The following is a 17086-nucleotide window of genomic DNA, read 5'->3' on the forward strand; positions in this document are numbered from 1 at the left end:
TTGAGTAATGAAGAAGTAGATATCCTGGGAAAGGTGAAGCAACTTAAATCACTTAATAAAAGTGAGTCTTCTAGTCCAGACTGTATACCAATTAGGTTCCTTTCAGAGTATGCTGATGCAATAGCTCCATACTTAATGATCATATACAAATGCTTGCTCAACAAAAGATCCACACCCAAAGACTGGAAAGTTGCACAGGTCACACCAACATTCAAGAAATATAGTATGAACAATCCACTAAATTACAGCCCCATATCATTAACATTGATATGCAGCAGGTTTTTGGAACATGTATTGTGTTTGAACATTATGAATTATCTCGAAGAGAATGATCTATTGACACACAGTCAACATGGATTTAGAAAACATCATTCTTGTGAAACACAACTAGCTCACATGATGTGTTGAGTGCTACTGACAAAGGATTTAAAATTGATTCCATATTTCCAGAAGGATTTCGACACTGTACCACACAAGTGGCTTGCAGTGAAATTGTGTGCTTATGGAGTATTGTCTCAGTTATGTGACTGGATTCATGATTTCCTGCCAGAGAGGTCATTGTTCATAATAACTGATGGAAAGTCATCAAGTAAAACATAAGTGATTTCTGGCATTCTCCAAGATAGTATTATAGACCCTCTGCTGTTCCTTATCTGTATAAATGATTTAGGAGACAATCTGAGCAGCTGTCTGAGGCTGTTTGCAGATGATTCTGTCATTTATTGTCTATTAAAGTCATCAGAAGAGCAAAACAAATTGCAAAATGATTTAAAAAAGAAATCTGTATGGTGCAAAAATTGGCAGTTGACCCTAAATAGTGAAAAATGAGGGATCATCCACATGAGTACTAAAATAAATCAGTCAAATCTAAAGGTGCCAGGCACTTAAGTGTGATTTGCAGAATATACATGTAGATGTAGACGTAAATTAAGATTGCATGTTATGCTGTCACCGACAGTGCATGATATTCTCTTGGGTATGTCACAAGTTTTTTGTGTCTTCTTGACACAGTATTTTAATAATTTAAATCATTGACATCAGGTGCTTCTTGATGTATGCAATGGTGTATTTGAATGCCTGTGTGCTTGTTTGTGTGAGATTGTGTGCTTACTTTCCACTAAGAGTGATAACTCAAAAGCTAGTAACATCTTTGCACAGTATGCGTTTCTATGCAACATATATCACTCAGCTTCATGTGAATGGTTTCCTTTTCTCATTTACATTTTTTGAAAGGAACAATAGCAATTATATGGGGTATTACTAGCATCATTAATAATACAGCTTTTAAAAACTGATGAAACAGTTAATCTTGTGGCTTCACATATGTTGGAGAGAAATGCATGAGATATTGTAAATTAAGTGGGTTAGTAGAAGTGAACTAGTACATAAATGAATATTAGCATCTTTTGAAAGTAATGGAGGTTATTTCATTGTATCCTGTTGAAAGTTCTTAAATTTTATTTATGATTGTTTATTTCAGTTGTGTCTGTTTCATACATTTACACTGATGAGTCCTGTAATAAAAACACTTGAGTCCATACATAAACTACCTGAATTGATAAAATAGACATTAGAAAAGACGGTAGAGAATGCTCCTTCCAAGGACCCAGTGTAATGCTGTGGTGTGTGTGCAGCTGGCACATGGCGCTGATGTTGTAGCTTGATGTTGTAGCTTGGGCACAGCTGACACCTGGTGATACACTGCGGCATTGCTGAGGCTGGTGCCCAGCAAGACTGGCAGCACTGGTGAAACCAGTAGGCCTATGATGGTGGCAGCAGGCATCAGTGGCCATTGGGAACAGCACCTAACTAGCAGTGGCCACGCACACAAGATGCAACAGCTGATGGACCAACAAGGCAGTCGATGTAGCTCTGATGTTATGACACTGGCGAGCTGGTGCCGACAGGTTTGGTGGCCACTGGGAGGCAGTGCTCGACAAGTAGTGTCTGCCCAGTATGGAATGGTGCCAATGAGCAGATGAGGTGGACTATACAGCTCTTACTGATGGGCCACAGGATGCACCCAGTGTAACTGCCCAGAGCAGGCTACGAGTTGGCTCTGATCGAAGGGATACGGGATGGAGTCTGTCTGCGTGCTAGTGGTCATATCACAGCCTATATAGGCAGGTAACAGATATTCACATGTGGATACATGACCACAGATGAAGGAATGGCCCTTGATCTCAGGGCTGCTATCAACGGTGCACATGTAGTGTAGCCTTTAGCTTAGGAGAAGTCTGGAAGAGAAGTGCCTACATCCCTGCAACTAGACAACTTGCAGCATGTGGGTGTAGTGTGGGCAGTTGTACTGGCCAGGGGATACAGCCATGTACAGTACCCCTTCCCCCTCAGAAGGAGACAGTGGAGTCATCTCAGCTGAAACTGAAAGAGGCAGGAAGGGGAAAGGAAATCCCCTGGATGGTGGAGACAGGGTCCTAGGCAGAGGGTGTTCCATGATCACTGAAATGCGGGATAAAGAGGGACAGGTTGGAAAGGTGTCAATGGCTGTACAGTGACAAGGTTCAACCAGCAGTGGGCAGGCTGAAACACAATGGCAGTCTGAATGCACAGCATGTGAAGAAACATGTGTAGAATAAAAGGAGGGCTGGGAGGGAGTTCAAAAGCAGTGGAAAAGGACATCAGCATAGGTGCCACATGCAGAGGAGTAAGCCAAGTGGAAAGCACCAGAAAGGACACCACCGAAAGAAAGAAAGCAAGCATGTTGCTCAGTAGAGAAGTGTGGGCATAAAACATGCAGTGGGTTCAGGATGCTGGAGATGACATAGAAGAGCACCAGAAAGACTGGTGAGAGACCCAGGTAGGTGGGGAAAATCGCAAGGCAGACATTGAAGTGCCATGGGCTCAAACTGGCCAGATGCCGACCAGCTGGTGGAATGTCAGGGACCGATGAGCTCGGCTGGAAGCAGACAGATAGATTGGACATCAGTGAGGCACCAGCAGCTGATTGTAAGCCAGCTCAAATGAGGGCAGCTGCCGGAAATGTGATGACACCAAAGGGCTCAGCCAAAACTTTAGGGGGGTGGGGAGGGGGGCGGTAGATGGGATGTCAGCAGGAGATGCTAATGGATTCAGTCGCAGCCATGTCCAGGAGCAATGGTGAAGAAATGCTGATGAGACTGCATTGTTGCCAGCTTTTGTGTCCTTGTGTGATGCCAAGAGCACAGGAAATAAACAGTGTTTCCCAGGTATACATCTGTAATAATTTATTGCATAACCAAGATGAGTTACAATAATAGTGCATTAGATAAGAAACAGGATGCTCTTTCCAGGAGCCCGGCATAGTGCTGCGGCAAGAATGCAGCTGATTCCCAGCGATCACGCTGTGGCACGGGTGCAGTGCTTAGTGCAAGTTGGCTCTGGTCAATGGGCACCAGAATGTGGCCAGTGTAATTGTCAGAGCAGGACTTGTCTACATGCTGTAGGCATGTGTGGGCACGTGACCACATATGAAGAAATGGTCTGCAGTCACAGTACCGCTATGTGTTTGCTGTTTAACAGAAGATTGATGTCTGTGGAAGAGAAGAGCCTGTGGCCCTGCAGCTAGACAACCCATGGGGAAATGGGTTTAGTGCCAGAGGGCCTACTGGCCAGCGATATCAACAGGTACAATGAAGCTTCTAAAACATTATAAACACTTGCTGTGTACTCAAAGCAAGTGTTTATAACATTTGAGAAGCTTCATTGCTACCTCTAGACATCGTCTCAGAGAACTTGTTATACAGGGTGTGGAATAACAAATTGATCAAAAGTCTAGAGCTGAAAGACACCATTGAACAAAGGAATGTGTGTGTAGGAACTAAGAATCAAAGTTGCATATTTTTAACACTACAGGAACGTAATTGAAATCTGACATATGGACGTCATTACTCAAAATGAAATATAACTTATAGAAAATGTATAAATAAACAAAATGTTTTGACTAACAGTTCATCACAATAACAAGGAAAACAAAGCTTCACATAAACATGTATCATACTTTGCTCACATACCATACAGCACTTCTTTAGAAATGAAACAGTTGCATGTCCATGTTTCATGTTTCAGTATGTCCTAAAAAGGTCAAAGTAAATGAAAAATGAGTATTATCTTGCACACCAACTTGCCTCCACTTAACTAACATAAGTATCATAGCAAATGTTCAAACTGACCACTGTTTACAGACTGGCATGGTACCTTAAACAATGCATTTTTCAATACATTTTTCAAGTTATAAACCTTTCCTCTTTCAGCTGTTTTACTGTGTAAAGCAGCCTTACTTAGTTTAATTCTTTTTTTTTTCTTTTGGAAGTAATTTGACTTGTCGTATTCTGATGTAAAAAGAATGTATCATAAGTGTTTGTTACTTGTCTGCATGATATACAGAATTCCAAGTTTCAAACTGCAATGAGGACTCCAACTTCTGTAAAGATTTTTCATTTACATGTCTTTTTTCTTTCATCATATGCCTGCTTTGTGAGTTCAACACACTCAGTGTTTCAGTTTTCTGATAAAATTGATTACAGAGGTGTCTGTTTATTTAGTAACTCTACAGTTGCCTAAAGTGACATAGATAGAATGTATTCAGGTAGAGCTGTCTTTTCTTAGTCTAGTTGGTCCGTGAATCTTCTGTATAACAAATTTCGTTTTCACAGAGTACCATGCAGCTGTTCACAATCTTTTGTGTAGTTTAAGAGTCTGTATTAAACAGCCAGCTGAAGTAATTCCTATCTTGCTACATTTCCTTTGTACACTATCAACATTTTTCCATATTATGTAAGAAATTATCATTTATACTTCCAGGAGATACGTATAACCCATACACTCAGGACCACTTTCCTTACCATTATCTTTATTGATCATATATCGAGTGTCATTTGCGCACCAAGTGTGAGCTAAAATATTCTCGAGAATCCTATAGTGGATGGATGTTATTGATATGTAATTGTCTGCATTTTTTGTATTATCCTTATTGTAAACAGTGAATGGAAACAGGATACGAGTAGTGGTGTATGGAATAAACTGTCCCCATTAATATCTGCACATACATATATTTCGACAGTGATCACACACGTGCACACAGTACAAGGGGCAAGAACAGACTGTATTAACATGACGGCTCTGACAAGCAATCTGAGTCCCAAAGATTATGTTAATCATCATGGTCGATTGACCTATCGATGCCACACAGCCACCTCCCCTCACACCCCTCCCTCCCCCCCTCCGGGCAGTACGGAGTACCGCAGATAAGTCTTGAGGGAAGAACATGTGGGCATCGACGCTGTTGGTGGTCGTACGAGATGGTAGACACACGACCGGGATTTCCACCTTGAACCTGGGCGGGGTGCGGAGGCATTGCGACGGGAGGCAGGTCCACCTCATTGTTGTTGAGCCAGCAAGGACGGGTGATGCGGCAGCCAGCCCGAGAGCAGGCAGGCAGAATGGCGGATGGCAGGGTGTAGTTGTGACAAGCCAGGATGCTAATCGAGCTGTCCAGTGAGATGAAGGTGTGAATTGTCGTCGGGTCACACTCATGAGGGAGGGTGAGGCTATGCACAACACTGACGTTTAACTGGTCATTGAGTAGCGAGGCTGCGGTGTCTGTGAGTAGAATGAGAACTCTGTCGTCGAGAGTGACAATTGAAATGCCATCCACGTGTTGTGGGGGTACGTTACAGAACAGGGTGACTATGAGAGAGTGTGTCTCCGTAGTCGATGAGGTAGCAGCAAAACCCGCACAGAGGGTGGAGGTTGACGTGTCTGAGAAACCCATGAAAGGTGACGGGGAGGTATCGGGTGAACAGGTTGGCATGGTGGCCCGGGGAGAAACATTGTCAGACACCACAGCGGGAGGGAGACTGGTGGGAGAGTCATTAGGAGAATCAGACTGAGCCAGCAGAGGGGTGTCAGGATCCACGAATGCTGATTTGAGCCGGTATAATGAAACAGTTTGCAGACTGTCTTTGACAATGATGTCAAAAGTTGTATCGCCCCACCAGAACCAGCCCCCCCTGCGAGTGCGGTGGTGGGCAGGGCGTCGGGGGGTGGGGTCGGTAACATGTATGACCAAAGTTTAAGTTCTCCGTGCACGTTAAAAACATGCCCCAAGAGGTCACACTATAACTGACCGGTGGAACTTGTGAGAAGTCACATCGGTGTGGTAAGACGCCATTGGAAGGTGAAACACCGAATGATGCACTTGAACCAACATGGTCAAAAACTTGAGCAACCAGTTTGGGGGGTGAGCATGGAGAAATGTGTGCACTAGAATGTTCTTGATTAGTTTGAAAATGAGGCAAAGCCGGAACAGGTCACGTTTGATAGTGGCCAGGTGCGTTTTGCAATAATGGCGGCGCTGCACAAGGCGCAACAGTAACTGTCGTTGCAGACCGTTGAGAGTCAAAGTATCTGTGCGAATGTAGATCGCTTTGAGCAGTATACGTTCGATCGGTAGGTACACAGTTCTGAATATTATGCACTTCACACTTCACATGTTGGTGAGCGTAGTCTGGCGACATGAAATCCGAGTCCACTGTTTGTGTTGGCAGTGTGGCACTCGACCATTGTAGATCGACAAAGTTTGAGGTTAACATGGCTGGAGATGGCGATTGTTGTTGTGCTTCCAAATATTTGAAAAAAGTGTTGGCTGAGGTGGCCATGGCGGCGTGTGCATAACCTGTTGATTTACAACACCCGGCGCGGAAGTCGTAGAAACTTCAGGGTCACCAGTATGGGAACAGGATACAAGTAGCTTATACGGAATAAACTGTCCCCATTTATATCTGCACATAAATATGTTTTGACAATGATCATACATGTGCACACAATACAAGGTACAAGAACAAACTGAATTAACATGGCGGTTCTGATGAGCCATCTGAGTCCCAAAGATTGTGTTATTCATGGTCGATATGACCTATCAATGCCACAGGTGCAATCACCAGCTCTCTTCTCCAGTCATGAGAACAAGGAACTATTCAGCATGACAAATATTCTTGAAATATATGACATGGGAAAAGGGCTTACTTCACAGAGTATTTAGTGTAAAATCAAAAAGAAGTTCTATTAATACCTGGTACCTTATTCACTCAGACTAGCCTCAGTTGTTATTTGGTACCAATGATGCTTGTTTCAGTTTCGTTCATTTGTGTGTGCAGTGGTGAAGCATTAGTAGAGAAGTATCCACATTTGTGAATACATTTTTAAATGCATAATGAAATATTTATGCTTTCTGTCTTCAGTTTCAACATCAGCTGGATTCATAAAAGACTGAATAGAAATCTGGAGCAATTCATAGATGTAACGTATGGCCAAAATTTCCAGAGTTTTCTGATAGATCTTTCACCAGAATCTATTGTATACTCAGGCTATCTTTGAATGCCTCTATGTCCACTGTGTCGGAATGTGATGGTTTGTAGAAACATCCAGTTAATAACATCTAAGTCCATCGACCCCATTTACCTTTATATCCATGGTATTTTGTAGTCAAATTCATTCTGGACTTCATGAAATCTGATACATAAGCTTGTTGCTCTAAATACTCCCCCTCTTAGGAAATCTAATCTGTCCTTCCAATTTATGTTCCACATATTGCTGAAAATTTCCTTTGTCTCTTCTTCAGCTTTCAAACAGCTTTCAGCTCCTAATATGGTTTGGATGTGACTACTTTCTAAGAGAGATGTGGTTACTGGGAGTTTGCTGTAAGTGCTCCAGCAGCTAATAATTATGATTCTCACACTCTAAATTTGCTGTTCATTTGGTTCTGGTTACTGTTTTAAATGATACTTTTTTTTTTTTAAATGGGATCTGGACAACTTTAATGGCAGAAGAGGAAAAGGTCCTGTAGTGTAACCTATGGTCTAAATGTACATTCCAATCAGTTCCATTTATAGTGTTCACTAGAAACTGGTCAGGGAGGATTAAATTTGTCCTCCAGTATTTTCTGCCACATGTCAAAGTAACATTTAGTCTTGGAATTGGACACTTTTTATTTGCTTCTGTTGCTTATTTGCATTTATTTACACATTATAACCAAAGTATGGGACAAGTGACTGTTATACTTCTTTTAATATTTATTTTCCTCAGTGAAGTAATAATCCAATAAAATGTTACTTATCTTTCTGCTACTTCTCAGGTTAAAACTGTTCTTCTGGTGTAATGTATTTGTATTGTGATTTCTATAGTTTCTTGTCTCTTTGTACTAAATGGCTTGTTTTCTTATTTCATTTTCCAGTGTCAGTCTTTCAAGGCATCGGTCCAATTGGTCATCATATGCCCCTAGCCAGCTAGAATCAAGTATTGTAACTAACATACAAAAATTGTTCTCAGAACGTATAGAAATCTTCTCATCTGTTGATTTTTCAAAAGTTTCTATACTAACTGGCATCATAAAAATAAGTCTCAAGGTAAGAATCTATCATGTGATACAAACTACTAGTTTGTTTCCTTTAGTGCTGTGACATCGTTAATAAAAATATAAATGCTTGCGAAGTCAAATGGTTAATTTACCTATTTGTTCCAGACTTTCCTAGAATGTGTTCGGTTAAGAACATTTAGCCGGTATGGGCTTCAACAAATACAAGTTGATACTCATTACTTACAACTTTATCTCTGGCGTTTTGTTACTGATGAAAAGTAAGTATTCACTTTCATTTTTTTTAAATTAAATTTGATTAAATGTTGCACAAATTACATTTGAAATATTGTCAGCCATTACTCAAAGCAGGCTCAGTATTTCTCTATCTGTTTCAGCTTAGTGCATCGTCTTTTGGATGATATTTTAAGCAGCACAGTCCATCGTTGTTTAGACCCAGTTCTCATGGAACCTAGTGTTGTAGAGATTATTTGTGAAAGAGGTTAATTGTACTGTGTTCAGAAAGTGAATTGAGATTACTTCTTTGTTACCATTCCACTATGGTGTGTAGCATTTTTTAAATGCTACACAACAAACAAATGTAAAATATTTATTTTTCTGCTGATAGTTGTTTGTATATTGAACACAGGGCAGAGCTAAACAATATTTGTTGCAGGACCTGGCTTAAGAGTGTTTTTATGATACGTAGCTACCAAATTGTGGATGCCAAAGTTTTGTTCTCTTTTTCATAAAATAATAAAGAAGTTCACATAGATATTCCATTTTGTTGAACAATGTCATAATGTGTCCTTTATGTTGCATCAGTCCTTCAACAAGTGTCACACTTAGCCACAATGTTTATCCTGTATACCCTTTTTTTTTTTAAGACCATTTTACTGTGAACCCACTTAGTTTCTTGTTTTTTAAAATTCTTTTAGGAGAGAAAACAGTAATTCCAGAGAATATGAACATTAATAAACACCATATGCCTGTCACTTCACCACATTGTCATAATCAGACTATTATTTCAGTTTCAATACACAATACTAATTTCCACCTTCCGCATTTTGTTTGTTTGAAAAATGATATAATAGTACTGTGGTGCCTAGTCAGTCAGAACAACATTGACTTTGTGTTGTTAAGAGTTATACTGACATCATTAAATGCCTTTGTTCCTCAATTGGCTTCAGCTTACAGGTTCAACGCAATGAGACTAAATTCCTGAATTTTGCTAGAATAATTTTTTGACACTTAAGAAAATTTCCACTTTTGGCTGTGCCTTTCATACAGGGTCGGGCAAATAAAAGTGGCCCAGAGAACAGAGCACCAGGGTAGAGAGAAACACAGCAGAGGAAAGGAAACAGTACTAACATGACTATATTAGATGTTGAAAGTGACCACTTGGCACTTTTGCTGGCCGCGGTGGCCTTGCGGTTCTAGGCGCTTCAGTCCGGAACCGTGGGACTGCTACGGTTGCAGGTTCAAATCCTGCCTCGGGCATGGATGTGTGTGGTGTCCTTAGGTTAGTTAGGTTTAAGTAGTTCTAAGTTCTAGGGGACTGATGACTTAAGATGTTAAGTCCCATAGTGCTCAGAGCCATTTGAACCATTTTGAACTTGGCACTTTTGGGCCCAGGTCACCAACTTGCTGAAGGAAGATTGAAGCTGGACTGCTGTAATGTTCTGCCAGTTCTTAAATACTGATATTTTTTATGATACATTTTAGACTTGAGGGCTCCCCACACGAAGTAACTGCACACTGACAGTTCAGGTGATCAGGGTAGCCAGCTAGGCCCACAACGAGACTGACCCCTGCTAACAGTTCTGTCAGGCATGAGGACTGTGTGCTCTAAGGTTGAGCCATTTCTATTTGTAGTTGCTCCATCCTATTTGAATTAACTGTAGGTCTTTCCCTCCTCCGTTAATGCTGAAACAAATGGTTTCAAAATGTATTCATTTATCCAGGCCAATTTTATTTGCCCTACCCTGTATATGTAAATTTACAACTGTTCATGATTCCACCTTAAACTGCAGGCACTCCTGGCTAAATACTCTCCTGCTTACTGACCTTTAGGAAGCCTTTGGTACTTGTAAGACTGATGCTGCATCATCATAGAAAAACTAAGAGAGTTCCAATGTTATCTGTACTGTGTGTTGTTGCTGCTCTTAGTGTTCTGTTCTGGACTTACCACTGCAGGTATCCGCAAGGGGTGCAGGATTGGGAGAGGGGGGGGGGGGGGGGGCAAGAAGTGGTCTTTTCTCCTCCTGGAATCTGGGTGCAGGCTTTTTATTCATTTGTAGCAGTGACTGTATTTAACATTACTGCTGATTAACACTGGCTCTTCCTCTTATGAGGAGCAGGAAGGGATTGGTCCAACATCCTTACAAGTGAATTGCTAACACAACGTAAACTTGCCAGCAATATACATTACCCATTAAAAATCTCAACTTGTTCCTCCTCGTGCTGCACAGTGGAATCTCAGTACTAGTTTACCATTTGTCTTTGTGAGCAAAGAAGACCTGTGATTGCTTTCAAACCCCACATTCAGTTTTACTTGGAAGAGCTATTGCTGTAGACTCTGAAGAGCACAGCCATCTGTACTTCATTATGAGTCCAAATGCTTCAGTTAAAATGGGAAGTTCCCATTTTAAGTGGTAGAAGAGAGGGGGAAAAAATGTAAAATTTCAAGGCTGAAATGGTATCTTCTCCTGGAATTGAGATTTTTCTCAGCTCTGTGAGGTGTTATACATTACCACTTGCAGTCATAAAGTATGACTACTGCTGTCCTATTGGACTGATTGCACAATAGTGTGACCACCTGGAGAGACAAGGATTGACTGGGTTCAGTCCTCGGCTGTTCGAAGTTTATTCTACCGAGCAGTGCTGCTGCATGGCTGTAGCAGTCAGTGCAGGCCTGGGTGGTCCTGTCGCTGCAGGAGCAGTGGTTATTCCAAATGTTTTACAATTCTTGTTAATATGTTTCAATAAAATGAGTATCCTGCTAGTGTAATCTGGGAGCACTCTTGTGTGTGGGCATGTAAAATTCCGCATGAAAAATCATTTTGTCTGTAACAGAAAACAAACCAAAGTTTACTGTCAACACTGGGCAGTGCATGAATGACATGATGAGCAATATTTGTTTGGGTTGACCTCAGCTACACATTACAAAAATGAAACTGCAAATATTTGCTGAAATATCAGAGAAAATATGCCTGACAACTCTTAGGAGGTAACAGAAAAAATATTTTTGTATAAAAGTTAGTTTTACTGTATACTCTTTGTGTTAAAATGTTATAGAGATTGATTTTTAAAACTGAATTTTATTGTGTTTTCTTTTTGTGGGAATATGACTTTAATTTTAAGGTTTACTGTTGTCGAAGAATATAGCAACTAGTTAACAATTTGCAACTCACAGGAAACATGCTTTATTATTCTCAATTATTTAAGCATTGGTGCATTGCTTTTTCATTACAACTTACATACCTGCATGTTTAGATGGTGTGATTGGATACTAATTTGACACTGAAGGTTTGGTGACTTCTTATCGAAATATTTACCAGAGAGCTCCAGACTTAAACATTCTCCTGCAAAAAAAAACTCAACTACTAATGTAAAGCATCCACACAATAATTTTCGTTTATTGATGAATTCAAATATAGCAAAATAACATGGGTGGATGACAGGGGGGCAAGGATTAAGCTAAGCAGTGGTGAGATTTAGGTGGGGGGGGGGGGGGGTGGGGTGAGGGTCAAGTCGGACTGTGTTCCGGACACCAGTTATCCTAGTTACGCCACTATACTCCAACTAGGTTGCCACCTTTGGCATTTCAAAAGCCAGGACACTGGCACCTTTGGCAAGTCAGCAGTTCACACAGAGGTATCACTTGATATATTAAATATGCAATTCCTATTAACTTTCATCAGTTTTACCCTCACACCAAAATTAAACTACATTTACCATAACAAGTTTGTTTGCATGGCCCTCCTCTGCAGCAAGCATAGAAATACTTGGAAGAGGAGGAAACATGTAATGGAGTTGCAATATTTACATTGTTAAAAGCAGTGTCCGACGAAATAGTTACATCGAGTGGGAAAAGAACAATAGTACACCACAAAAAAGAAGGAGAAACATGGTGAACAGTGTGAAGAAAGTCAGAACACGAAGTTGTGCTTATATGTCAATAATAAAGTGGTAGTGCGACCTCCAGACCAAGTGAAGGGAAATGCAGATCAGCAAATCATCCCACTGATGTTGCATTAGAACAAGAAAAAGGCGAAATGTGTCTAGGATAAATAAATTAAGTGGCAGCAGGAAGAGGTGGTTTTATTTACAAAACAAGTTTACACATACCATATCTGTAACTTAAAATGTTTAAAAGTTAATAGTGTTTACGGTATATATTTATGAAAATCAGTGGGTTTGGAGCTGTAGATTATAGACATACTTATCGTCTGATGTAGCAGCCTTTTCAAGTTTCTTCTCATGTAGAATATGCTGATAGAACTCTGAGTAGCTCATATTATAGTTTATTTCAACAAGAAGTTCAGTTTTCACTAATCACTCCACAAAAAGTTTCTCATCAGAGAAAATGCTCATTCTATGTGTGCATTGCTCAGTGGAATAGACAACACAAATTTCACTATCTTTAATAAGTTCGGGGCTGGAGTTCTGCTAAAGGAATGAACCTATTTTTTGTCTATTGGTAAACCGGAAGTTCTTAATGCCACAAATTCATTGTACAATCTGTCATCATTGACTTTTATACAGTGACCATTTACAATATCTATGGCTGTCAAAGGTCATCTCATTCACTCAGGACAGCGAATTCCTTAAAAGGTGAGATCTGTAAAGAAACCACTTAGTTTAGGCTTCTGTGATGAACACTGGCAGCATATTTCATAAATTTGTCTTTGTCTGATATGCTCAAGCTCTTTAAGTTTTGATCCACATTAAAACCTAGAAAACCATATTTTACATACAAGATCTCTAGCTGCATTTTCTGATTTTTCATGTTGTAAAATTGTTCATATAGCAAAACTCATATAGTTATCTATAAACTACATATGAAAAAAGAGATGTGACCATTCATCTTCATTATTCACACCATTCACATGATTGGCCTTTTCTTCCTCTTGAGAGAGAAAGTACCATTGAATATCTGTCCAACGTCTTAGTAAATGTTCAAAGAATCAGCAACAAGAACAACCACTGTACAGGAATATGTTGTTACAAAGTTTAATATCCTCATTCAACAAACTCCAACTTTTTTTTAGCTTATGTATTTTCTTACTAGAAGATGAGAACTCATTGAAGACATTCAATACTATTCTCTCAATGTTGAATTTAATCATTTTGCATGAGTTTTTGTCTGTATTATGAATAACAGTGCAGTTACAGTTAGCTTCAGTTCAAAATTTTGGAAAAAAATGAGTGGTATTTTCCATAGTTCACTGCTGCACTGTTTGCACCAAAACGTGATATATTAGAAACTTCAAAACTGTGATCATCTAAAATTAACTTAAGTTTTCTGAATCAGCTGTATTGTTGCTATACTCGTAGAAGCTTAGCAATCTCTCCTTCAGACCAGATATCCCAGAAAAATATTTTATTGATACAGGAAATTACCTTTATTGGAGGCGTCTGTTGAACCAGAAAGAAATGTGTCATCTTTTAATTCCTTTTCTATTACTTCTACCAAATGTAGAGCCAATACCTTTGTACCAGCATCTTGGGTTTTGAACACCCACAATAAAGTTTTGGGCTTAACTTTGAAATTGTACTTCCAAGCTTAATTTCACAATCAGTAGCAAGATAACTACAGTTATGCATAACCCCATGATATACAAGTGCAGTTTGGCTGTAGAAACTTCATTGTCAGTAGAAGAATGTTTAAAAAAAAAAATGCAATAAATTTACTTTTGAACATTAATTCTACAGAACTTTTATGTTTCTTTCATAACAAAAACTATCTCATGGCCTCAATACCCTTACTTTTTATTGAAAAGGAAGCAGTACACACTGTACAGTTTGCTGTCGCTTCACCATCCCCTTTAGCTAACCAACTTTTAAAGTGTTTATCTTCTAACTATTCATTACAAAATGAGCTCATTCTTTCCATGTTTTCTTTCAGTTTTCATTCTGACTGACATAATTGTCATTACTACACTGACTGCTACTGCTATTTGCATTTTCAATTGATCTGCTGATCATTTTAAAACCCCAAAATCACCTTAATATTAATCATGTTTTGCTCTTATGGAACAGCAATAGCACACAAAGTGTCACTACACCTCCACTTGGTCACATCACATAAACAACTGCCTCTTCAACACCAACTATTATGAAAATGAGGCAACAAAATAGTTGACTTTGAAACTCATTGTTTTGCTGCTCCCTTGTGTGTTTTACACATAGTGGCTTTGGCTAACAAGAATAAGATGATAAACTTAAGAATATGAAATTAAACATTATGCCATACGATATAAAGTGAAACTGTATAAGTAAACCAGAAAAATAGGAACTTGAGGGTGTCCCATTATAGTCATGTAGGAGGGACGATCCCTACAAAATTGGAACAGGTGGAAACCCTAATGTCATCTAAGTGAGAAATGGTTGCAGTTCTCCTCTAAAAGCCTTCATTAGAAATGTCCTAAATAGCAGTCATGAACAATGTGTCCTAGATGTATCAAAACACACACTGAGCGTTCCCAGTTCCATATTGGTGTAAGTTTTTCTTCTTATTTCTTTGTGACAAATCAAATTCCAAATGTTTTAATACACAGTGTTATAAAAAAAAAAGTAAGGAGGAATCAGATGTAGTCTTTGTGAAGTGTCATTCATTTGAGACGTGTATTTTTTTTTAAATTATTCGTTGTATTTTCATTATTCATTTAACTCATTGTGGCATGTAGTCACATACAAGATATTATCATTGATTGTACACCATCATATACCATGTACAGTATTATATAAGCTGGAAGATGATCTCAATTACTTTACCAAAAACTTGACATTTTCATTGTTGGTGATTGCAGGAGGTAATATGACTTGTGTGCTATACACACTGTAGCAATCTTTTATGTTAAGCTGGTATGTACAAATTTAATTGGTACAAATGCACAAGGATCATATTTCAGTAAGAATCTTGATGATTATAAACACTTAGTATATGCAAGTGATATTTGTGAACCACTGTGAAGAGCAGTTTATTTACAAATTACATATTGAAAACATTAGTTGTTATCTGCATTGGTTGTACAGCAAACTTTGGGTGATTGTTTGTTTTAGCACTTTTTTAATTATGCTGACACAATATTTTTAGAAATGAAATAGTATTACAAAAAGTTCCCTTTATGCTTTTCCTTAAGATCCAGTAATTACATAATCTTACACAGAATTGTCAGATACATTTTTCTACAGTGTGATTAGCACCTACTATTAGGTTTTTTATGGAATATAACCTACATTTCAGGGAGGATGGATAGAAGGAATGAAAATTTGCATTTAGTATCCACTAGAAAAGGTTAGGGTAAGCTCAGTGATGGTGGTGAGGTGGTCCGTGGGGATGATGCAGCGGCGGTGGTGGTGGTGGTGGTCCGTGGTGGTGGTGGTGATGGTGATGATCATGATGTGGTGGTGATGGCGGCGGTGGTCCATGGTGGTGATGTGGCGGTCCGTGGTGATGGTGGTGGTGGTGAGGTGGTGGGCCGTGATGGTGAGGTGGTGGGCCGTCATGGTGAGGTGGTGGGCCGTGATGCGGGCAGTGGGGACAGTGGTGATGCGGCGGTGGGGGTGGACCGTGGTGGCAGTGGTGTCCGTGTCCCGTCATTGCAGCGGTGAAGGCTGTGATTTGCAACTGCACAAACAGGCACAAAAGATCAATACAATACAAACCAGTTATTATCAAGGTATCTTTCAAATCTTAATTTAAGATAGGTCAATGAACTTTTGAGCATTAGTGGAAAATATGGTGTCTCATCATTGCAGCGGTGAAGGCTGTGATTTGCAACTGCACAAACAGGCACAAAAGATCAATACAATAGAAACCAGTTATTATCAAGGTATCTTTCAAATCTTAATTTTAGATAAGTCAATGAACTTGTGAGCATTAGTGGAAAATATGGTGCTAAAAATTCCCTACGCAGTACATTTATAATTAATGAATTATTTAAGTCCTCCATTCATTATATTCTCTAAATACCTGGAGCAAGTCAAGCTATATATTAAGAAAAGACAAGCTAATCACAGAAATTTAGTAGGTCAGTGTATTAACAAGAAACTACCACAACATTTTCTTCAGGTAATGTAGGAGAGCGAGCAACCAATAAACATCAGCTACTAGCATAATCTGGGTAACTCACTTTACCAGGAACTGCTCTGTCAAATCAACACACCTGGTATGTGGCTAAATTTGTTCATGAGCGATGAGTCTGAGTACTAAACCTTTGGTAAAACATTTCATTACTAGTACTTTAAAATTTCAATGATACCAGAGGTATAATTTCCAGACGAAAAACACCTAATGTCTCCTCAGTTATACAAAGTCATTTGTATCGCCTGTTAGTAGTAATGCACCAATGAGGCTCTTTTCTTCACAATTGAGTTAACAGGAAGTGTCATCGCAGGCTGATGCAATTAGTGCTAGTGAAGTGAGGCAGACTGGAGCCAGTAAGGGGTTCTTTCAGAAGAAACTTACATGTTGGCTGTGCTGACACAGCAAGACTCAACACCAGACCA

At 39.5% G+C, this 17086-nt stretch overlaps 2 protein-coding genes across 5 annotated transcripts in view; one reads left to right on the top strand and one right to left on the bottom strand.

The window, feature by feature from the left end:
- Window positions 1-9125, top strand: part of LOC126092227 (vacuolar protein sorting-associated protein 51 homolog) — a 108457-nt gene extending 99332 nt beyond the window's left edge. Inside the window, exons 13-15 of the mRNA XM_049907725.1 lie at window positions 8231-8402; window positions 8519-8631; window positions 8749-9125. Coding sequence (XP_049763682.1) covers window positions 8231-8402; window positions 8519-8631; window positions 8749-8857 — 394 coding nt within the window. The 3' untranslated portion in view covers window positions 8858-9125. The remainder of the gene's footprint in view (window positions 1-8230; window positions 8403-8518; window positions 8632-8748) is intronic.
- Window positions 9126-15226: 6101 nt separating this feature from the next.
- The window catches only part of LOC126092238 (uncharacterized histidine-rich protein DDB_G0274557-like), a 37843-nt gene continuing 35983 nt past the window's right edge, over window positions 15227-17086 (bottom strand). For 3 of the 4 annotated variants that reach the window (XR_007521315.1, XR_007521316.1, XR_007521314.1), the window contains exon 3: window positions 15965-16205. Coding sequence is in view for 1 of the 4 variants with exons in the window: in XM_049907743.1 (XP_049763700.1) it covers window positions 15885-16178 (294 nt within the window). In the remaining 3 variants the exon portion in view is untranslated. Of the gene's footprint in view, window positions 16206-17086 lie in introns of all 4 variants that reach the window. The other variant, XM_049907743.1, reaches the window with a different exon arrangement.

Source organism: Schistocerca cancellata, chromosome 7, assembly GCF_023864275.1.
Source record: "Schistocerca cancellata isolate TAMUIC-IGC-003103 chromosome 7, iqSchCanc2.1, whole genome shotgun sequence".
NCBI classification, from domain to species: domain Eukaryota; kingdom Metazoa; phylum Arthropoda; class Insecta; order Orthoptera; family Acrididae; genus Schistocerca; species Schistocerca cancellata.